This window comes from Protopterus annectens, chromosome 11.part0 (genome assembly GCF_019279795.1).
Source record: "Protopterus annectens isolate FY-2018-M chromosome 11.part0, PAN1.0, whole genome shotgun sequence".
Lineage (NCBI taxonomy): Eukaryota > Metazoa > Chordata > Ceratodontiformes > Protopteridae > Protopterus > Protopterus annectens.
This window is the reverse complement of record NC_056745.1, coordinates 725,097,648-725,119,117: the sequence shown is the minus strand read 5'-3', so window position 1 is coordinate 725,119,117 and position 21,470 is coordinate 725,097,648. Positions and strand designations below refer to the sequence as shown.

The 21,470-nt window shown below is 42.9% G+C and overlaps 1 protein-coding gene across 1 annotated transcript in view; it reads left to right on the top strand.

Moving 5' to 3' along the window:
- The window catches only part of LOC122814988 (cat eye syndrome critical region protein 2 homolog), a 2,862,500-nt gene that overhangs the window by 635,902 nt on the left and 2,205,128 nt on the right, over positions 1-21,470 (top strand). The window contains exon 4 of the mRNA XM_044087243.1: positions 2,809-2,948. Within this exon, the coding sequence (XP_043943178.1) occupies positions 2,809-2,948 (140 nt within the window). The remainder of the gene's footprint in view (positions 1-2,808; positions 2,949-21,470) is intronic.

Here is a 21,470-nt window from a genome sequence, read left to right as displayed (position 1 = left end):
TAAAGCTGGTCTTGCCTACTTTTAGGTTAAGGTATATATATTGGGCATTTCTACATGCTTGCTTCTAGACCTCTCTTTCCGGCCTAGAGGTGAAAGTTTCTAAAATGCCACCTCCACTTGAAACCTAGGAAAGCTATTCTTCCTTTTGGGTCATTAACTTTGCCCTTTAAAAACTGAGTCTACCTCCCTTTGAACCAGCATTCTCTGCTTCTCTCAAATTTTGCACTTGGAAATCCATGCTTCTAGTAGTCCTTCAGTTAAGCGTCTCTGAGCTCCAAGCCCTGATGTCAATGCCTGCCTTCCTTATTTTTCCTACTGCAGTGTTTCCGATGGCCAGACCTGCTGGGCCTAAAGTAGTCCGTGTCAGGCCATCTGTCTCCCTGCTTTACTTCTTAATTCTTAGAACACTGGAGAGGGAGTATTCCATTCCCTGGATATATGCAGGCGGCTCAGATTTTACTTGGACAAAACCAGTCCCATCTGCAAGACTGAAACTTTTCCTTGAAAGAAGCAATGCTGGGGGCCCCAGTTTTTAAGCAAAGTATTACTAACTGGATTTCTTAGTCCATTTCTTTCTGTTACACTCAGCATGGAATATCTTTGCCTACAACTGTAAAAGCACACATGGCTAGCATAGTGGCTTCTTCTAGAGCCTTTACAAAGTTGTCTTTTCAAGAGCCATCCGCAAAGCAGCAGCCTGGTCCCCTGAGCATACTTTACTAATCTTTATAAAGTAGATGCTTTTTCTAGGTCCTTCTTTGCCAGGCCAGTTATATTTGGATTAATTGACAGCTTTCCTGTGACTGCTTCATGCACCTTCAGCACTCACTAAGCTTTGTGAATCAAGTCGCCCAGTAGTTTTCAATACTGGAGCCAGAGATTTAAGGACGGACGTAGAACAGTTGTGTAAGAACTTACCATACAGCAGATGTCCTACTGATCACTGTTGCAGTATTCTTTCCTCCCTGCCATCCTCTTTATTTGTCTTTAACTAGTTTTTGTCCTACTTCTCATTGACTGATGGAGACTCATCCTTTGCCCTTAGCTGACTTTTTCTCCTCTGGTATTATCTGGTGTCTCCTGGCCTGCTGACTTGGATCATGTGTCTAACATATGGCTCTTTGGAAGGTTTTAGATTAGATATCTGCCAAATGTCCAGGTTGTTTCTTAAGATAGCCCAACAGCTTGGAATACTGCAACAGTGATCAGTAGGATATACACAAATTTTGTAAGTTCTTAGACAACTGTACTTCTGCATATTTGTTTGAATCAGTCTGTGTGTAAACCGTTCTGGGCTAGTCTTGTAGTTTCTCTCAGCTTTACTGTTTTGTTTTTGTACACCTTTTGTGTTGTACTTTCTATTGCTACTGTGATCTTACCTGAGGTGGGCCTGAAATTGTTCTGCTCATGATCTCAGTTAGCAAAGTTAAATAAATATGCACTTAAGTAGTTTGAAATTTTTCTGGGTCCAGAACTTTAACATTTGTTTGCTGGGAAAGTCAGACTTAGAATGATCCAATTTTCAGTGGAAGCCCTGGTAGAAATGCTCCAGATGCATGTCTTTGTAATGTGGGAGGAAACCGGAGCATCCAGAGGAAACCCATACAACGCAGGGAGGACATGCAGACTCTGCACAGAAGGCACCCAACCTGAGAATTGAACTGGAGAACCTCTTGCTGTGAGGTGACCATGCAAACTGCTGTACTGTTGTGCCATACATGTGAAGGATTATGAAGAATGATCAGCTAGTGCATACTTGGCTTATTTGGCATCAAAATCTTATACCTGTGGAGTGCAGTGACATGCCGTTTTACTTCAGGGTATCCAATAAACCAGTATGGGTGGTACATAATTCTGGCATTTCATCAGAATTATCAGTGTCGTTTATTCGTGGCACTACATCAGTAATTTAATGTCCTCATTGTGCAGCACTCGTTCATTTTCCAACGTTTGAGTCCTGCAGAAAGGTCTAAAATTACTTTTACAAACTTGAACTATATTCTCTATATTGTATATATTTAATAAAACAAGTGTGCTGTTACATCTGGTTACTCTGTTCCATTCAACTGTTTGACCATAAAACTAATTCACTACACATACTGCCTACCTTAGCACACGTACTGCAACACAGGGAGATGAGCTCTTCTCTGTGTTCCTCCACAGGAGTGCCATTCGTTTGCAAACACCCTGTTTCAACAAAGAAAATGATGGAAAAATTGTTTTCATAGCTTGTATCTACGGCGTAGGAATGCACTACCTCAGGGTATCCCAAAACAGGACTTGCGTATATTTAGGAAGAAGCTATTTCAGTTTCTTAGTAATGAGTACAAGTGCCAAAGTGGATAAATATGTCTTGTAGAAACTAGTTTATATTTCCCATTTGTGTTTCTTAGCTGCATTAGTACATGCTGTGTATGTGTAAATACTGCCTTCTATTTAATCTTTTTTAGCTCTCTAATAAAACCATATGTTGCTCTTTAAGCTGTTAAGCTATCATTGTTATTGGTAATTGTATCTTCCTCATGTCACTCCATTATTTTGTAAATGAACTATTTGTTGAAACTTGTGAACTATTAACTGGCCAAAATGGCTGAAAAATTGTCCATACCTTGGCACCAAAGTAAGATCAAAACTAGTGGTTGGCTCAGCTGTGATTCCTTTGGTTATAATTTCAGACAGACTTAACTTACATGGTTATGTTTTAGACATGGATGTGGTCACCTGGTTTGGCTTATAGCTGTTGACATGGCTTAAATGCTGTTGTGGCAACCTATGATGAAGTGGATCATTATTCCTTTGCATTTTAAGGGGTTGGATGCAGACAGTCTCCGAGTTGAACCACTGGGAGAGGACAGCGACGGAGCCATGTACTGGTATTTTTATGGCACACGTATGTATAAAGAAGAGACAACTTCTGAAAAAATGCACAATAAAGACAACCTAGGCATGTAAGTTTTTGCCTTTTTATGTTAATGTGGCAAATTTGCAATTAAATATCCATATTGCTTGTAACAAGTGTAGTATGTAGTGTGAAACCTGTAGGATATTTGTGCAGAAGAAAGTTAATGGGACTGAGTGCATTAAGAGTTGTTAACATGTGCATTTCTCTTCCAGAAATCTGTTTTCAGTTATGTCCAGCATGTCTTGTTAGATGCTTAGAAAAAGAGGGATGGGGCTGAACAGTCATGGGCACTTCCCATGAGATATTTTTGTTGAACAACTCTACCGGCATTTTCAAAGGCTTGGGTAACACTAGTTATGAAAAGTAAAGTAGGCACAAGTTTGTGTAGTGTGTCAGAATGTAATTGTGAAGCAGTGGTAGGCTGAATGCGCAGAAAAACAGCTGAGAGAGCATTGTTAACCTATTCAAAGTGCCAAGTAAATTAGTTGGGTTTAAACTTGCTGATAAGCAAATATAAACATTTAAAATAGCAAGATTCTGTTTCATATTGTGGCACTCAGTTAAGCTAGTTTGCTTAATATGGGTGTAATTAACATATTGTGGCCCCCTTCTGTCTTTGAGACTGGGCAGGTTTCTGTGGTATCCTAAGGATTGGAATCGGTGGACTAAAACAGTCCTGTATTTGATCCTATGATCAGCAGTCACTCTAAAAAAAAAAAAAAAAAAAAAAAAATCTCTTTTGCTCCAGAGCCTTAATGATCCATCCCCAGATGAGGAATCCAGTGTACTGGATCATTTTGGGAGGCGGGTCTATGTATCCATGACCTTTTCTCAGGATTTCTAGTTGCCGGGCTAATGCTGCGGTTCCCACAGTAAGACATTGATTGATATGAGCAGTGCTAGAAAAGGTGTCTGACAGTGGATTACAAACCAAATGTGTATCTAGGCACTCAATTCTGTCTACTTTGTCTAACCTTACAATGTGTGTGGCTCAATGCCGTGGATGGTGCTTTGATGGTACTGTAAGCCAGCCTGCCTGGTTTTGCCTTGACTGCCAAATATTTTAAAGTTTCATTCTATAACAGCCACTTCAATGGTACCAGTCTTAATTTCACAGTTTAAAGAGGAGGTTGGAGGATGGTGAAGTGGAAGTTAAAACTTTTGCAGTTGTCTTGTTTGTGGATCCCCGGTATATCTTGAGTGCCAGAGCCTTCTTCTGCTCTGAAGGTATGAAACATCATGGTTGTGGTGATGGCAGCGGCTTATTTGGTTGATGTCACTTTAATGGTACAAAGTTTTGGCCCAGCCCAGGGGTTTGCAGCCCTCTGTCTAGGGGGCAGCAGCGTACTCTCATAAGACCTTGTCTGTTTTACTGTGGAGGTAGTCCACAGTCATTTGTCCCTTCACCTGCTGGCATAGAAGGTTGTCTCATACAACAGGTGTTTCTTGTACGGAACGTCCAGATGGTATAGAATCCCCTTCCTCTCCAAACACCAGCCGCACTTCCTTCCACATCCTAACATCCTACCCAGCTAGAAGAGGGTGGCAGCAGAAATTTTGAGCATCCTCCAAAATCCAGCACATCCAGGAGTTCACATTAGGCCAGGAGCGGTCCACATGCTATTCAATGTTTAAGTACCAAAACAAATGAAATTAAGCTGGTACCGAATTTAAGCAGCCTAAGCCAACACTCCATAACATAATTTCCAGAAGGTTACAGTTTACTCAAGTCTTCAGTCCCTGTATAGAGGGGACTGGATGTGCTCTTTGGACTAACAGTACATAAACCTGCAGACAAAGATTGCCAGAGAGATAAGGATAGTATGAGTAGGAGCTGGTTATTTTCAATTCTGGGGCCTTTTATTCAGACTGACTTTGGCCAGTAGGGTGTTCATTGCTATGGTGTATTTAACTAGAAGCTGCAGGGTATCCGTCTTCCCACAACTCTTCCACTTCTTAGGTATTGAAGTGCACAATACTTACACGCAGTTGTTGCTGACTCTTCTATTTATTTTTCGCTTGACATCTTTGCAAAGACACACTGCCTCTGAACAAGATTCCTTTATTTCAGTGTATAATTTCCCATTTCCTCCATGCCAAATTGTCACAACCACCTATCTGAAGAGGTTGTAAAACATGGTATTCGGTGTTTATTTCGTGTCCTTTACAGATTATCAAATGAGGTTCTCCATTGAACTTCGGAGTTGGTGGAACCATTGCACGGACTTTAATAGATCAAATCAGGATTTCTGATTAATGTTGGAAGCATTTTCCCTGGTTGCTTCTCTTTCAACCTTTTCATGAACTGAACTGTTTTCAGCTTCCCAGAACCTTGGTGACTTGATGTGAATGCCTGAATCCTGGGGTATGGATGGCAAGATAAGTGGCTGCCCATCGTTGTCTTGGAGAAGAGGGTAGTCTGTTTTCTGTCGATTTTTCTTGAGATATAATTGTCATGTGCTTTTGATAGCATGGCCATGTAATGGTATAGTATACTAAATCAGAGCAGAATTCACTCCTACCCCATATTTCAGGTAGCAAGTATGGTTACGGGAATTGGCATTATCCTCTGACCACTTTGTGGTGGCTCACATTTTCTGAAGAAGCAGACTTCATGGCAGGCAGGCTCAGTCAGTGTTTCATGCTGTGCAAATGGACTGTCAGCTGGCCATTGGTACGATTGCATTTCTTTTGATGGGGAGGATCCTCCACACCCTGTTTTCCTCCCCAAACTGCCAAGTGCAGTGACTTTGCTTCCCCATCTGGACCGTCGCCTGTGGATGCTGTAGTCCAGGGTTGGCCTCCATATCTCGTCATTCCTCTTTTTCCTCCTGATACCAAAGTTCATGCAGAAAGTAAAATTAAGCAAGGACATGGCCATTCTTGCAACTGTTTTTTATCTCAACAGATTTGGTACCTGTTACTGTGGTCTCACCGTCTGGACAGGCCTCCCTGGTTTAGAACCTTCAGATCCCTGCTTGACCTATCTAACAAGTGTGACAGACCTGCATGTCCTCAGATCAACTGGTTTCTCCAAGTCTAATGCACCGAGAGGGAGCTTACTCTGCTTAGATTCCAATACCAGGAAGATATACAAGAGGAAGTGGATATGTTTCTGCTTTGGAGAAGGGAGTTGGACCTTTTTGCTCCTGTCTGCAGTATTTTATTACTGTCAAAATCTTTGACACTGGTATTAGTCACATTTCTATCATGGTTCACTTGTCTGTCATCATTAACATTCTCTGAAGTTTTCAACATGCCTCCCTCCTGTCCAAAGTGTGCAAGGCCTTTTTTACAGGTGTTTCTGTATAGGCTGCCATTCAGACAGCATGTCCCTCATTTGTATTTGTATTTCATACTGGAAAAACCTCATCTTGTCTCTCAGAACCAGATTATAAAGTAGATTTAATGCATTTTTCATGGGAAAAAATGTAGTCCCTTCAGTTTGTGTAAAATTGCTGTAGGTAATATTTTACAGAGAAGAGTGTAGGCTTACTAAACCAGCTCAACCTTCATACGAGGTAAATGAACCTCACTTTTGTTTATCTTCCATTTTTTATCTTGATTATTCAAATAAAAAGATTGTTAGACTATATGGACATACCTAGATAATTTTTGTTCTGTCCAAATAAAATTACTGTTTTCTGGAATTACTTGCATGTCCTATGCTCTTGGCAGGATGGGCCTGAATTCCATAGAGATACTTGGTGGTTATCAGAATTTATAAAATCTTCATGGAACTGCCTGTGCATCAAAGCGGTTCTGTGCATGGGAGAAAGCTAATATAGTCCACTTGGTTCTTGCATTGAGTCACAGATCTCCGCTTCCTCACAAACCTCAAAATCCAGCAAGTTGTCACCATCTTGCAAAGGTTTAGTGTGGAAGAATTTTTGCAGAAATGCCACAAAGTGAACTGATGAAAAAGACAAGCAATGCACATCCCAACTAAAATTCTCTGCATATGAAATGGAGCAAAATGCGAATCAGCAGTGATACACGAATTAAACACATTTAACAGTAATAAATACTTAAGTAGAAGTACATTACTTGAGTAGGAACAGTAAACAAAAGTAAACCAATAACCTCATGAAGAAAGTGACTTTGCAAACAGAAAATGAAGCAGTGTAGGAAGACAGAAAATTAATAATACGAAGAAACAGTCCTAATAACAGCTGCTGTAACCTAGAAGTCATGTTACATACACAAATGTAGTTGCTAGACTCTGCAAAGCATAGTTTGCCTAAATAGATGAATATGAAGATGCAGTAGACAAAAGTGAAATGCTTTATTTACATTTGTTGACAGGGAATGTCCGACTGGACGCAGGTCCGTTTTCAGTGGAGGCCCAGGGAGAAAAGCACCATAAATTAAAATATTAGACATAGTTACATATTGTAATATTTTATTTGCTAGGATTCTCAATCATAGTTACAGATGAAGAACATAGTACATTCAGTAGATAACTAGCATCTGTTCTATCCGCAAAGTCATAGCGGATATTGTTACAGTAAGTTACTGACATATAATAAGTAGATAGGCATGGAAGTATCAGAGCTTGCTGTAATCAAAGGTAGTTTGTGGGGTGGTAGAGGGTAGATGGAGTGGGAGAAGTTAGAGGGGAGAGTTACAAGGGCATAGCCAGCATGTTTTTAGATGCGCTTTAAGTAAAGCTTTGAAGTGGGTGCATGATGGTAGAGAGGTTATTGTGGGGGGGAGGTGTTCCATAATTTTGCTATAGCACTGGAGAATAGTGCTTCTCCAGCAGTGTTATTGGCTCTAGTAACCTGTAATTGTTAGTTTCAACAGAGGAAAAGGCATGCTGTGTGACCTTTTGCAGTTCGGGTAGGGACTGGGCGGAGCAGATGATGGTTGAGTCATCTGCATATTGTATGAGTGTGCCATGTTTTGTGGCAGAGGCTAGATTATTGGTGAAAGTAGAGAAGAATAGAGGTCCAAGGATGGATCCTTGGAGAACACCAGTAGAGACAGGTAGTTGGGGGGATATGTCATTTTGCCATACAACAGATTGTTGGCGGTCAGACAGGTAACTCTGAAACCAATTGGTGACTGAGAAGGATAGGCTATGGAGTACAGAGTGTTTGTGCGCGACCATGTCAAATGCTTTAGATAGGTCTAGGAAAGTAGCAGAGGAGAGATGACCATTGTTTTTATGGTGAAGGAAAGTGTTCGAGAGTAAGGCAGTGGTGGTACTATGGTTTGTTCGGAAACCATGTTGAGTATTGGAAAGGAGGTTGGTTAGTAAGGGGGTAGTCTGAGATTTGAGTGAATGTATCTCTTTAGTATTTTGGAGAGTGGAGATAGAATCGCTATGGGGCGGTAGTTGGTTAGATCTGTGGAGGGGGTCGCCTTTGTGAAGGGGAATAATGTGTGATATTTTCCATAGTGTAGTGACGTAGCTTTCTGACAGAGATCGGTTAGTCAAGATGGATACTGGGTAGGCTAGGACGTCAGCTGCAATTTGTAGGAATTCACTTGGGAGGTTGTCTACTGCTAATTTTGTTGACTTAAGTTTAGTTAAGAGTTTTCTCATGTTGGAGGTAGGAATGGGAGAAAATGAGAAGTGTGGGGAGATTACTGGGTGAAGGTGTAGGGGAGGGGGGTTGTGTTGTCTACCTAGTGATAGTACAGACTGAAATAAGAATAAAATGTGCATGAAAACTACTAGAGAAACTAAACTAAAGACAAGTATATTATAAGCTACAACAGCTTAGCAAACTGATGGTGGGTTGGGAGAGCATCACTGCTTGAGTAGACGTCTGTACCCATATGCATCAAACTCGGGTTGGTGGGCCAGTCCGGGAGACTGGAGAGTGAGAGACGTATGGTCCCACACTCAGCAGAGGGAACACATCAGCTTCAAGGAAAAGAGGACTGGGATCTTTGCCCTACAATTCTTCAAGGCTGTGATCTTTCCAGGACTGGAGTACTGAGATGGTGCACAGACAACACTACAGTGCTGGCCAGAACCTCCTTTGTGAGAAGGCCTTCTAAACACCCATCTTCCAAAGGGAAAAAAGACCCCATGAAGCAGACCCCTTCCAGGTCTTCACCCTCCACAACAGTTCAAAAGCAGCCCTTTCACACCAAACCTGGTAGTCTGTGACTACCAGATCCTAAGTCCAGATACCCCTCTCTCCCTGCGGCCTGCTCTGTCCCTTCCTGCTTGGAAACAATGACCCAGGACTCTTGTGTCCTTTCTATCACAAAACAAGGTTATTTCATGGTCTCAGGATCCAGACCATCATTCAGAGGCATTCCTCAACCCCCTCCTCCACCAGAGACCAAATGGCTTCCTGTCCTCCAGTCTTACCCACTCTCCTTTCTCAGGGCACTATTCAAGAGGTACCTCAAAATTTAGTGTGAAAGGTTTTTACTCCAGAATATTCCTGGTTCCCAGGAAAGAAGGTCCCTAGAGACCTATCTTGGATCTGTTCCATCTGAACACCTTTCTGTATGTCCCCTCCATTTGGATGCGGACTCCCTCTGATTCTTCCTTAGACTTGCATGGAGTCTTTAGACCTAAAGGATTCCAAACAGCACATCCCTATCCCCCCATGTTTAGGAAATTCCTTAGTTTCTGTGTTGGTTCTTTGCAATTTCAGTTCTGTGCTTTCTGTTTGGTCTCGCTACAGCCCCAAGAGTGTTCACAGTGTTTAACCCCAGATGTTAAGTTGTCTATCTCGCCTTCATTCTTGCTGGATGGGTTCGGAGCCGACCTCGGCTCCGACTCGGCCACTCTAAAAGCTTGAGAGTTGGTTCCACCGGCTCGAGGCTCCCCCTATATCCCACAATGCTAGGCGTGAGTTACCTCAGATCTCGTTTGCCGCTACAGCGATTGAGGTGTTTTCTACCGGCTCCAGGTTAGTGAAAGTTTAGACTAGTTTAAATTCTTTAAACTTAGGCTAGTTTAGTGTAAAATTCTTTCCCACTTAGTGTAGTGGACTTGTTATCCCTTACTATCTTTATCCAGCCCCCTCCTTTTATAAAGAACACTTAGTTCTTGCCTAAGGCCTTCGGCCCTTCCTTCCCTTCCTTAGAAGTGTGTATGTGTTTTACTTAGGGATTTTATTAACTTACCTTTAGTTTTAAATAATTCCCTTTATTCCTATCAGTGTAATCTGTGTGTGTGTGTTTGTGTGTGATTACACTTGGTTCCTTGAGTATGTCCAAGGATACAAAGGTCTCAGGCTTCAAGAAGTGTGACTCGTGCTGTCAGAAAATGTCTCTGACAGGCGGTCACACTTCTTGTGTGTACTACCTGGTACCTTTACACCTGCTTGAATCTTGTCCTGTATGCCATTGCTTCAGCCCTAGAGTCCTGCAGGAGTGAAAAAATAAACTCATTTTGAGGGGTTTAATTAAGCCTGAAGGTTCCCTTCCTGTGTCTTCTGGGAAACCTTCCAAGGCTTCTAAGACCTCGGCTCCAGCTTCAGAGTCGAGGCCTAAGGCTCAAGCCTACTGCTTCATCGGCTCAGGCTGGAGCCGATGAGTCTTGACTGCTGTTTCAGTGGTTTCCTCGGCTCCGGCCGGAGCCGAGGCATTAGAAGTCATGGGTCGGCTCCGATCATACCATCGGAGCAGACATCTAGAAAGAGATCGAGGTCACCGTCCCTTGGCTCCGTTCATTCGGCTCCAGCGTCTCCCCTGCTGTCTGAACGGTGCCATAGCTCTCACTCCTCCAGGTCATCGAGGCTCTCAGATCACGACCTCCAGAGGGTAGTGAGTAGACTTTTGAAGTGCGAGGCACTGGCCCAAATGCTCCAGAGTCCGACTCATCAGTCGATGCCTCAGCTTGTTCCAATAAATATTCCTCCTCCGACTCCTTTGAGCTCGGGCCGGGCGTCTCGGAACCGAGACTGTGGTAGCATCGAGCCGATACATTTGTCTTCGGCTCCGTCGTCGGCTCGATTTCTTCCTTTGAAGAATCTCGGCGGGCTTCCCTCGTCGGCTCCGAGGGGTGAGTGGCATCGGACCCTTGTCCGACCCCTCTTCCTCTCGGTGCTTGGCTGGTGAGTTCGGCTCCGACATCGGCCTCAGAGCCATCTCTGTCTGTGCCGAGGGAGGTTCTCAGCTTCTCGGAGCGGGGACCTCTGGCTCTGCCTGACAGGGGTGCATTCGAGGTCATGCGGAGTGTGTTGGAACCTTGTTCCACTCTACAGTCGGCTCCGTCCGCCCCTCCCACTTCGGTGCCTTTGGTTATGTCGACTCACTCCCTCATCCCAGACCGCAGAGAGCAAGCTCCTCAAGAATCCCCTGTGGGGATCTCATCCTCTTCTGAGGCCTCTCCTGAATTGGCAGGGGAGCCCCCTAGGAAGAGAAAGTGTAAGAGGAAGCACTTAGACTCACCTGAGTCTGTCACCTCTGACACAGATTTAGAGGATTCGAGGGTTCCCCGTTCCGCTTGTGAAGATGTCTCTTTCGCAGACATTCTAGCGATCCTGAAACAGAGGGGAAATTGGCCATCCCTTAACCCTTCGGAGGATGAATCTGTGTATCTTGAGGCGTTTGGCTCTCGCCCTTCCACCTCCTGGGTGTCCCCCTTTGATCCCCTCATGCAGGTGGTTGCAAAGAAGGCCTGGGCGGCTCCTGATTCAGTGGAGCCTACCCCCAGGAGACCCTCCAAATTTATAACAGCACCAACTGACAAGCAATTTCTCACAAAAGGTGTTTCTGTGGATTCTATGGTGGTAGCTGCTGCCACCAAGAAGGAACTAGCTGATCCTTCGGTGCCTGTCCATCCACCTAACAAGGAATCCAGGTCTATGGACAGGTACGGGAAGCGGATGTTCTCGTCAGCGACCTTTACAATGCGTTCGCTGAACTACCTATGCCATTTTACTCGTCTTCAAAGGGACTTGATCAAGGAAGCGAGTGATATGTTGAAGGATCCTACAGCTGCGGGTTTTCAGGACAAGATGAACACTCAGCTGGCTACCCTGAACTCCATAGCTAACTCCTCCATGCGCCTACTTTCTTATGCGGCTGATGGAGCGAGCAGGGCCGCAGGGACAGGTGTGGCCTTACGCAGGCACGCCTGGATGCGGTTATGCAACTTTGCGGACCCCTTTAAAACATCTTTCACTAATTCTCCGTTTGATGGATCATCTCTTTTTGGTCCTCAAGTGAAAGAAACTTTGACTAGGTGCGAGACAGATGGCAAGACTCTTTCTGCCGTCGAGTCCGTTTTCTACTCCTTCTAGGCCTTAACCCAAAGGCCAGAAAAGTGGGAAAATGTGGTTCCATAAACAATCTCAAGGGACTTAGCCTGACGACAAAGTCGGTTCCCGCCAGAGGCAGAGGGGGAACAATAATGGTAGACGATAAGCCCTAGAGGCAGGGGGTCCGCAAAACCAGGGCAATCGGAAGTCTTCTCTGATAAGCCTTTTCAGCATCCCTGAGGTGTTGCCCGACTGCCTACCTTCGGAGGCAGTCGGGAAGATTGTCACTGTACCCAAAAGCCTGGCTATCCTGACTCAAGACAAATGGGTACAGTCCATCATTTCGAAGGCTATTCCATTCCCTTCTATCGCATTCCAAACCAATCAAAAAATCCCTTCCAGATGTTCCACCGCTCAAAGGGATCTTGCAGCTTTGGAAATTTCAAAGCTGCTTGCAAAAGAGCAATTCAGCCAGTTCCAGCAGACCAGCAAGGATCCGGAATCTACTCCAGGTTCTTTTTAGTTCCAAAGAAAACAGGGGACTGGAGACCAATTTTGGATCTCAGTATCTTGAACAAGTCAGTCAAGAAAACAAGATTTCGGATGGTCACGCTGCAGTCCATCCTTCCCCTTTTGGGAAAGGGAAGCTGGATGTGCTCTATAGATCTTCAGGATGCGTACTATCACATAAAAATGAAAAGACGCTCCAGAAGATTCCTCCGCTTCAGGCTAGGAACCAGTCATTTTCAATTCAGGGCCCTGCCCTTTGGTCTCACCACTGCCCCCCCGGGTGTTTACCAAATGCATGGCAGTGGTAGCTTCTCACCTGAGACGACAAGGATTCCAGGTGTTTCCATATTTGGACGACTGGCTCCTCACAGCTCCCACCAAGCATCTTCTACTAATGGCCAGGGACTACACCTTTCGCACTTGTCGAAATTTAGGCATTTCAATAAATTTCAAAAAGTCTGTTTTGTCGCCTTGTCGTACTATTACCTTCATAGGCGCAAATCTAGACACAGTCAACATGTCTGCGAGACTAACAGATCAGAGAATAACAGACATACACAAAATAGTCTCGCTCCTCTTCAGCAGCAACAGAATCAAAGCCAGGCTAGTTCTGAAAGTGTTGGGGATTATGGCGGCTGCCATACCTCTGCTTCCATTAGCCAGATTCCACATGAGAATCCTTCAATGGATGCTCTTCACGCAATGGTCGTACCAGCAACTTCCAATGTCTCACACCATTATGGTCACGCAAACATGCAGAAATCATCTTCTGTGGTGGATGTCTTCCCCTCAGCTCTTATTGGGAAGACCCTTTGTTCCTTCCTCCGGTTGCTACTCTGACAACGGACACCTCCCTGATCGGGTGGGGGGGGCATTATCAGGGCAGAACTGTCCAGGGCACATGGCAACCAGACGAATGCCACTTGCACATAAATGTTCCAGAGATGAGAGCAGTGCTTTTAGCGTTGCAAGCCCTTCAAGACTCTCTTCCCTTGGGAACGATAGCAATCCAGACGGACAATATGTCTGTAGTGTGGTATATCAACAAACAAGGCGGAACCAGGTCCTACCCCCTGTGTCGAGAAGCACTCAGACTGTGGCAATGGGCGATTTCTTCTCAGCGTTTTCTGATAGCAACGCACATCCCCGGGAAGTCCAATCAAATCGCGGACAAGTTGAGCAGAGCTATCCTCATGCCTCATGAGTGGTCTCTGAAAGACTCTGTTGTGAGAGAAATTTTTCTCAAGTGGGGCCAGCCTTGCTGCGACCTTTTTGCTACTCCCCAAAACAGCAAGTGCAGAGATTTTTCACCCTTTTCCCGTTACCAGGCCAACCCAGCAGAGGCGCTCTAGTCCAAGTTTGGCCCGGGACTTCTGTATGCATTTCCCCCCTTCCCACTAATCTCTCAAGTGATACAGAAAGCTATCGCTCAGAAGGCTTCATTGATCCTCATTGCTCCGTACTGGCCTCGACAGGTTTGGTTCCCCTTTCTACATCAGTTTCTGTTGGGCGACCTTGGCATCTGGACCTAGTTCCAGATCTTTTGATCCATCAGTCGGGTCAGTTTCATCGCTCCCTTCCTCCCTGAACCTCACTGCTTGGTTTCTCCAATTCCAACCTTAGCCAGGCTTCCTCAAATATCTCACTCTGTTAGAGATATTTTGATAGCTTCCCATAAATCTTCCACTCGAAGATTTATTTGAGTAAGTGGAAACGTTTCGCCTATTGGGCTCAAGGAAGGGACATAGATCCTTTCACTGCTTCCATCCAAATGGTCCTTGATTTCCTAGCTGAACTCTTCCATGCAGGTTCATCTCCTTCTACTCTTAAAGTTCAATTGGCAGCTATTTCTAACTTTCATGTGGGCATTTCAGATTCTGCCATCATGTCCCACAAGCTTTGCAAAGCTTTTTTGAAAGGAGTTTTTCTACTCAGACCTCCGGTAAGAAATCCTCCTCCTCCTTCTTGGGACCTAAATTTAGTTCTCAGTTCTTTAATTCTCTCTCCTTTCGAACCTGCAGCCTCCTGTTCTTTAAAATTACTATCATGGAAGACTCTCTTTCTAGTAGCTATTACTTCAGCTAGAAGAGTTTCAGAACTTCATGCACTCAGCTGTCGACCTCCTTATCTGTTGTTCCATAAGGACAGAGTATCTTTACGAACCAACCCGTCCTTTTTACCAAAAATAGCCTCCTTGGCTAACCTAAATCAAAGCATTGACCTCCCGGTGTTTTTTCCAGAATATTCTAACAGATCTGAACAAAGATTGCATTGGCTAGATGTTCATCGTCAGTTAAGGTACTATTTGGATAGAACAAAACAATTCAGAAAATCTGACCAGCTGTTCGTCTCTTATGCAGAAGGCAGAAAGGGACTTTCAGTTTCAAAGGTATCATTATCCAGATGGCTAACATCTCTGATCTCCCTTGTTTATGAAATTAGACACCAAAAGCTGCCTAGCAAACCTAAAGCCCATTCTACCAGAGCTTTGGCTACTTCTATAGCTTTCAAGATAGACTGCCTATTGACACCATTTGTGCAGCGGCTACTTGGGCTACTCCTCACACTTTCATTTCTCATTATAAGCTGGATTTAGCCTCTAGACATAGAGCTAAATTTGGTTCCACTGTTCTCAAGAGTCTGTTCCGTTAGGCCACCCGGACAAGGTGCTAGGGGCGGTCCCATCCAGCAAGAATGAAGGCGAGATAGACAACTTAACATATAGAAGTTATGTTCTTACCATAACGTTCCATGTTAGTTGTCTTCTTCGCCTTCTTCTTGCATCCCACCCTCCTTCCCCCTGGCCTGGACAGACCTAGAGGAGTTTTGATTGTGACCTCTCTTTCTACCACCTCTGTACTTTAGGTATATGCTCTGCTGTGCATATTTCCTGGATCAGGATGTAGGTCACCCTTCTCTTCTCCCTTGTTTATAGAGGTGGACTTTGTTACTAGTTATTCTATTACTATTATAGGCTAGGCCTAGCTTACAAACGAGATCTGAGGTAACTCACGCCTAGCATTGTGGGATATAGGGGGAGCCTCGAGCCGGTGGAACCAACTCTCGAGCTTTTAGAGTGGCCGAGTCGGAGCCGAGGTCAGCTCCGAACCCATCCAGCAAGAAGGCGAGAAGAAGACAACTAACATGGAACGTTATGGTAAGAACATAACTTCTATTTATTGCCTTTGCCAGAATCCAGGGGATCCAACTCTTCCCTTACCTGGACGATATACTCATCCAGGCTATGTCCCCACAGTTGCTCCTACAACACCTAGACTATGCCATTACCCTGCTAAAAGGGCTAGGATTTACCTTAAACCTTCAAAAATCCTGACCCCCTCCCAGGACCATCTATTCCTAGGATGCAGGATTTTCAGTACAAGTGATGGTCTCTCTAACCCCAGAAAAGATCCAGGCCCTCACTTCATTTCCAGGAACTTCTTCCTCTCTAAGCCCTGCCTGCCAGGGAAGTTCCTAAGACTCTTCGGGTTCATGGTTTCCACCATTCCCGTGGTACCCTTATCAAGGCTGCACATGAGGAAATTTCAATGGTTCTTAGGGACACTCTAGAAACGGCACCTACACCCTCTGGAGTTTGTCCCTTTCTTGCCTTGCTTAGCCAAGGAGCTAGAGTAGTGGATTGCTTGGATATCAAAAAATCCAGGCCTTCCTCTACAACTGCCAGCCCCCAACCAGAATCTGTACACAGATGCATCAGACTCTGGGGGCCACTTTGGGAGATTGGAGAGTGAGCGACGTATGGCCCCACTCCCAAAAGAGGGAACACAGCTTCAAGGAAGTGAGGGCCCAGATGTTCGTGTGTCACTGTTGCAGTCATCACACTTGTGTTATCTGCCTGCAGGTAGACCTCATTCGGCCCGAATACCAGAGCCTTGGGATTTCTGCATTGGATGCTGTCGCCTCATCCATGACGTCAGTGGTATAAAACATGCAGCAGACGCCATTACGTCAGTTTTTCTTGCGGGAGCCTGAAGCAGAAGCAGTTTGCAAGTGCCGGTCGGCAGCTACCTGAAATCATTTTTCAAGTTTCAAACCTGAAGTCTTCTAAAGCTAAGTACCCCATTGGGGATCCTTTTTTCTTGCTCTAACCGATGTCAGAAAGTCAACTATTGTCTTACCTGTGGATAGCAAATACCTCTGAGATTTTCATTCTTACTCAGTCACCTGTTTAGGCCCAGGCCACAACGTCCCTCGCTGTCTGTTTTGTGCCTTATTCAACGCTCAAGCTTTTCTTCGTCGGGCTATTTTTGTGTCTAAATTCTTTAGCTCTCGTTCTCCATATTCCAAAATGGTTTCAGTAAGCCATCTGACTACTAATCTTCTGAAAAAACGCAAAGATAAAGACAGACCGCATAGGTCCAAACCTGCCGACGCTTCCATTAAGCTAGTCGCCATCCGCCGGTACTCAGTGAGGCACTTTTGCAGCCCCTGTTACCCACTTCTGCAGATTTACAGGCCTTTACTGAGACCCATTCAGAGTCCGATATGCCGCGAGGTGCTGCTTCAACTATGGAACCTATGGATGTCTCTACCTTGGATGGGTCCGGAGCCGCTGTGCAAGCACCGGCTTCTGAGGGTGTATTCAGACCTTCCGATGTTCATATCAGTCTACCAAATCACATTCTCAAGCTCCCATGTCACAGAAACAAATGCTTAGAATGGCTGAAGACCTTATTACTTTAATTAGGGAAAGCCAGCCTTTCCCCATCTAAAAGACAAAGAATTGATTTTCCTTCTCATTCTTCAGACCATGAGTCTGACTCTGACCCCTGTGATTACCAGGACATGTCCATGTCTACCTATGAGGACTCTGATGCAGTGGATTCAAATCCCTCAACCTCCCCCCAGAGGACCTTTCTTTTGGTGAAACCTTGCATACCCTAAGAGAGCATTTCCGCTGGGAATGCCAGGACTACCTTCAGTCCAAAATGAGACTGGGAATTTTTAGACTTGCCTCAGCATAGGCCTCTAGCTACCCCCCCTGTCCTGGATATTGTAGATGTCTTTATGGAATCCAGCCTTACCACTGATACTTTACCACCTGCTCGTAGAAAGCCTGACAGATACTACAGAGTATAACAGAATTCACTAAGGGGTGAATGAAAGATGTTGCCAGTTGAGAAACTTGTATAAAAACCACTTTATTGTAAATTACGACAAGGTTAAGCGCTTTCATCTAAATACATAGACTTCATCAGAACACTGTCCTTACGCATTCATACATTTTTATACTACATTCATACTAATTGATGCACCAATCATACAACAATTCAACCAGCATATAATTAAACTATATAAAAATATATGAAAATAAGAGTCTGCTGTTCCTATTTCAAAATACTAGTATTAATGGTACTGAAATCACTAATGCTTATAATACATCAATACACACTATAATAATATGTATTTACTTTCAGATAATGGTTTACTTATATAAGCTTTTTATACATTTGTAAACCTCTCTAAAAATCTGTTAAAAATTAAACCTTATTCAACAATATAGGTTTAATTGTGATGTATTCATTAATTCCGGGTGGTGAAGTTGCATTCATTAAAATTTGCCATCTAACCTCTTTCTCTCCCAGAGTATGCTTGATACTCCCACCTCTTTGTGATACCTTCACCACTTCCAATATTGCAAACTTGAAAGTATTGCAATTGGAACTGTCCCGTACATGTCTAAATAGGGCATTATTCTCATCCCTTTTCTTTGTTGCATACAAATGCTCATAAATGAATGAATGAATGTAATGTATTATTTGATTCGTTTGGATTCAGTTTTATGAAATTTATTATGAAATGTAATGATTATACTTTAGCTAGCCTTACTAAAGAAGTAGATAGGTTGAATGAAATTATTACACAAGATTTGGTCTTCGGTCAATGGTGTATTTTATTTGATAAACAATTTATGTATGCAGATATTACTTCTCAAAAAATATTCAAAAGGAAATGTGACAAACTAAAACGTGATTTACAGCAATATAAGGATGGCAACATGTATAATTGGAAGAATAAGGTCAGCAAAATTAATAATGCCGCCAAAGGTAATGAGATGGGTGGGAATGGTAAAAAAACTAGGTATAATGTACAAAATTCATATAAACCTTTTTTAGGAAAGGGATACCATTGGGAGGAAGTGCAGGACAGGAATACCAATGCCCGGTGGAATCAACAGTCCCTACAACAAGAGAACTACAGGGAACACTGGCAGTAGAACCTGTACAACCCATTATTAAGTATAATGAGGTCCAATATGGACAAAAAATTTTTTTTATATACAATTACACATCTTTGACTATAACAGATACACATTTTGCCCTGTTTAGAAAGGGAATTAAATTTATTCCTAGAAGCAAATTTAATTTGGTTGAGAATGTTATTCAATTTAAGATGTATTTGAGGAAGTTAAATTTATCTGTGTTTTTTAAAGGTAGTAGGAATAATGGAATGTCAAATTCTTTACATAGAAAAAGTGTCTTTACCCCACTACTACACCCGACATTAGGTATATTTGAAAAGGTAGTCTTGGATGAAATGTATAGTTATGGACAGAAGGGTTCACATACTATAAAATACAACATGAGTAAGGATGAGTTTCAACTTGTGTGAATTATGTAGTGACCCCAATATTAGAATCATGCAACCAGATAAGGGTGGGGGAATTGTTCTATATGAATCTACCGACTATAAGAATGAGGTACAAGTTCCATTACATGATACAGATCAATACGAAGTTTCATCTATTAATGAACTAAATATAGCATATGGTAGAATTGATGCCCTTTTGGAAGAGTTATTGATAGAAAATAGGATTGATCAGGAATTATATCAGTACCTAAAGGTGAAATACCCGGTTACCGCAACTATAATAGGTATTCCGAAGATGCATAAGAATATGTTACATCCTCCTTTTAGACCTATTATATCGGGTAGTAGGTCTAAAACTTCCCCATTTGGGAAAGTTATTGACAACTGGCTTAAACTTATATATACTTCTACCAGTCATATAGTAAAGGATTCATGGGATTTTCTGGCAAGATTAACCCAATCTAGTTGGAAACCCAACTTAACTCTGGTCACCATAGATGTAAAGTACCTTTTTACCTGTATTCCTAGGGAAGAGGGTATGGAGAGGTTCATTAATAGTATTGATAAATATACTGATTATACTTGGGATAAAATCAAGTTAATAGAGGAATTTATGAGCATTGTTTTGGATAATAACTTTATATATTATGAAGGGGAATATTTCAGACAAAACAAGCCAGCTAGCACGGCATGTGCCCCTATATATGCTAATATGGTTCTCCTAGACTGGGAGCATGAAGTTATTTTTAGTAGTCGATACATGAAGTACATCCAAAGGTATGTACGGTTTGTGGATGATGTATTTATAGTATGGGAGGGGGACAACACTGTTATCCCTGAATTTATACAATATATAAATACATCCACCCCCTTTTTGAGTTTTACACATAAATACAGCACGGATGGTATTGCATATTTAGATACTTACATTACCTTAACACCTAATGGTTTTAAGTCCAATATATATATAGGAAGGAGACATTTAGTAACACATACTTGGAATACAACAGTTGTCATCCGGTTAGGTTAAAAAAATAACATAGTCAAGGGTCAGTGTATTCGGGCTGCCAGAATGACTTCTGAGTATAGTGAGATGGTGATGGAGTTGAATAAAATAGGCAACATGTTTAAGCAGAAGGGGATACCCTGAATATGTTGTTAAGGATGCTATAGAGTATGTGAGTAAAATGTGGGGCATTAAATATAAACCTTTATTAGGAGTGGGTATAGACAATATAAGTATAACCAACAGTCAAGGAAATGAAAGGGATTTCCACACGGCATGTATTTTACACTTTAGTTATTATACTGAGGATATAAAACATATTAAGAAGAATTGGAATATTTTAAAGGGGGATGATGCAATATTGGCTTTAGTTGGCAACGAACCCATGTTTGTTAATAGTGTGGGGTTCAACCTTAAGAATAAATTTGAACATAATAGAGAGGTTTAAAGGACAATTGACAGGCACACGGAAATGTGGACACTGTAATCAATGTAAGGCTATTATGGAGGACCAGGAGGTGCAGTTGCATAATATCAGTAAAAATATTTTGCACTTTTGTCGTGGCAGTTGTGATACTACCAATGTTATATATCTGGCTTTGTGCACCACCTGTCCTAGTTTTTATGTGGGTAAAACAGGAAGAAAATTGAAAAAATAGGAATGTTAAGTTGTCTATCTCGCCTTCATTCTTGCTGGATGGGTTCGGAGCCGACCTCGGCTCCGACTCGGCCACTCTAAAAGCTCGAGAGTTGGTTCCACCGGCTCGAGGCTCCCCTTATGTCCCACAATGCTAGGCGAGAGTTACCTCAGATCTCGTTTGCCGCTACAGCTATCGAGGTGTTGGTTTTCTACCGGTTCTTGGTAAGTGACTTTTTTTGTGAAGTTAGTCTATTAAAACCCCTTTAATTTTAATATTTTTACTTATTTCCCTTAGTTTAGAGGAATTCTTATCCCCTTTCTTAAAAATTCCTGTATTTTTCCCTCAAGAACTTTAAGTTCTTCCCTTGGGCCTACAGGCCTTTTTTCTTTCCCTAGTGGAGTGTGTGTGTTATTTTTCTTATTTAAAAAACCTAGTTAGTGGTTTATTATAATTTAAACTAGACAGGGTGTAATTAGTGTGTTTGTGACTGTGTGTGTGATTAGACCTTTTTGAGATGTCTAAAGAGGCAAAGGTCTCCGGATTCAAGAAGTGTGATGCGTGCTGTCAGAAAATGTCTCTGACAGACGCTCACACTTCTTGTGTCTACTGTCTGGGACCTT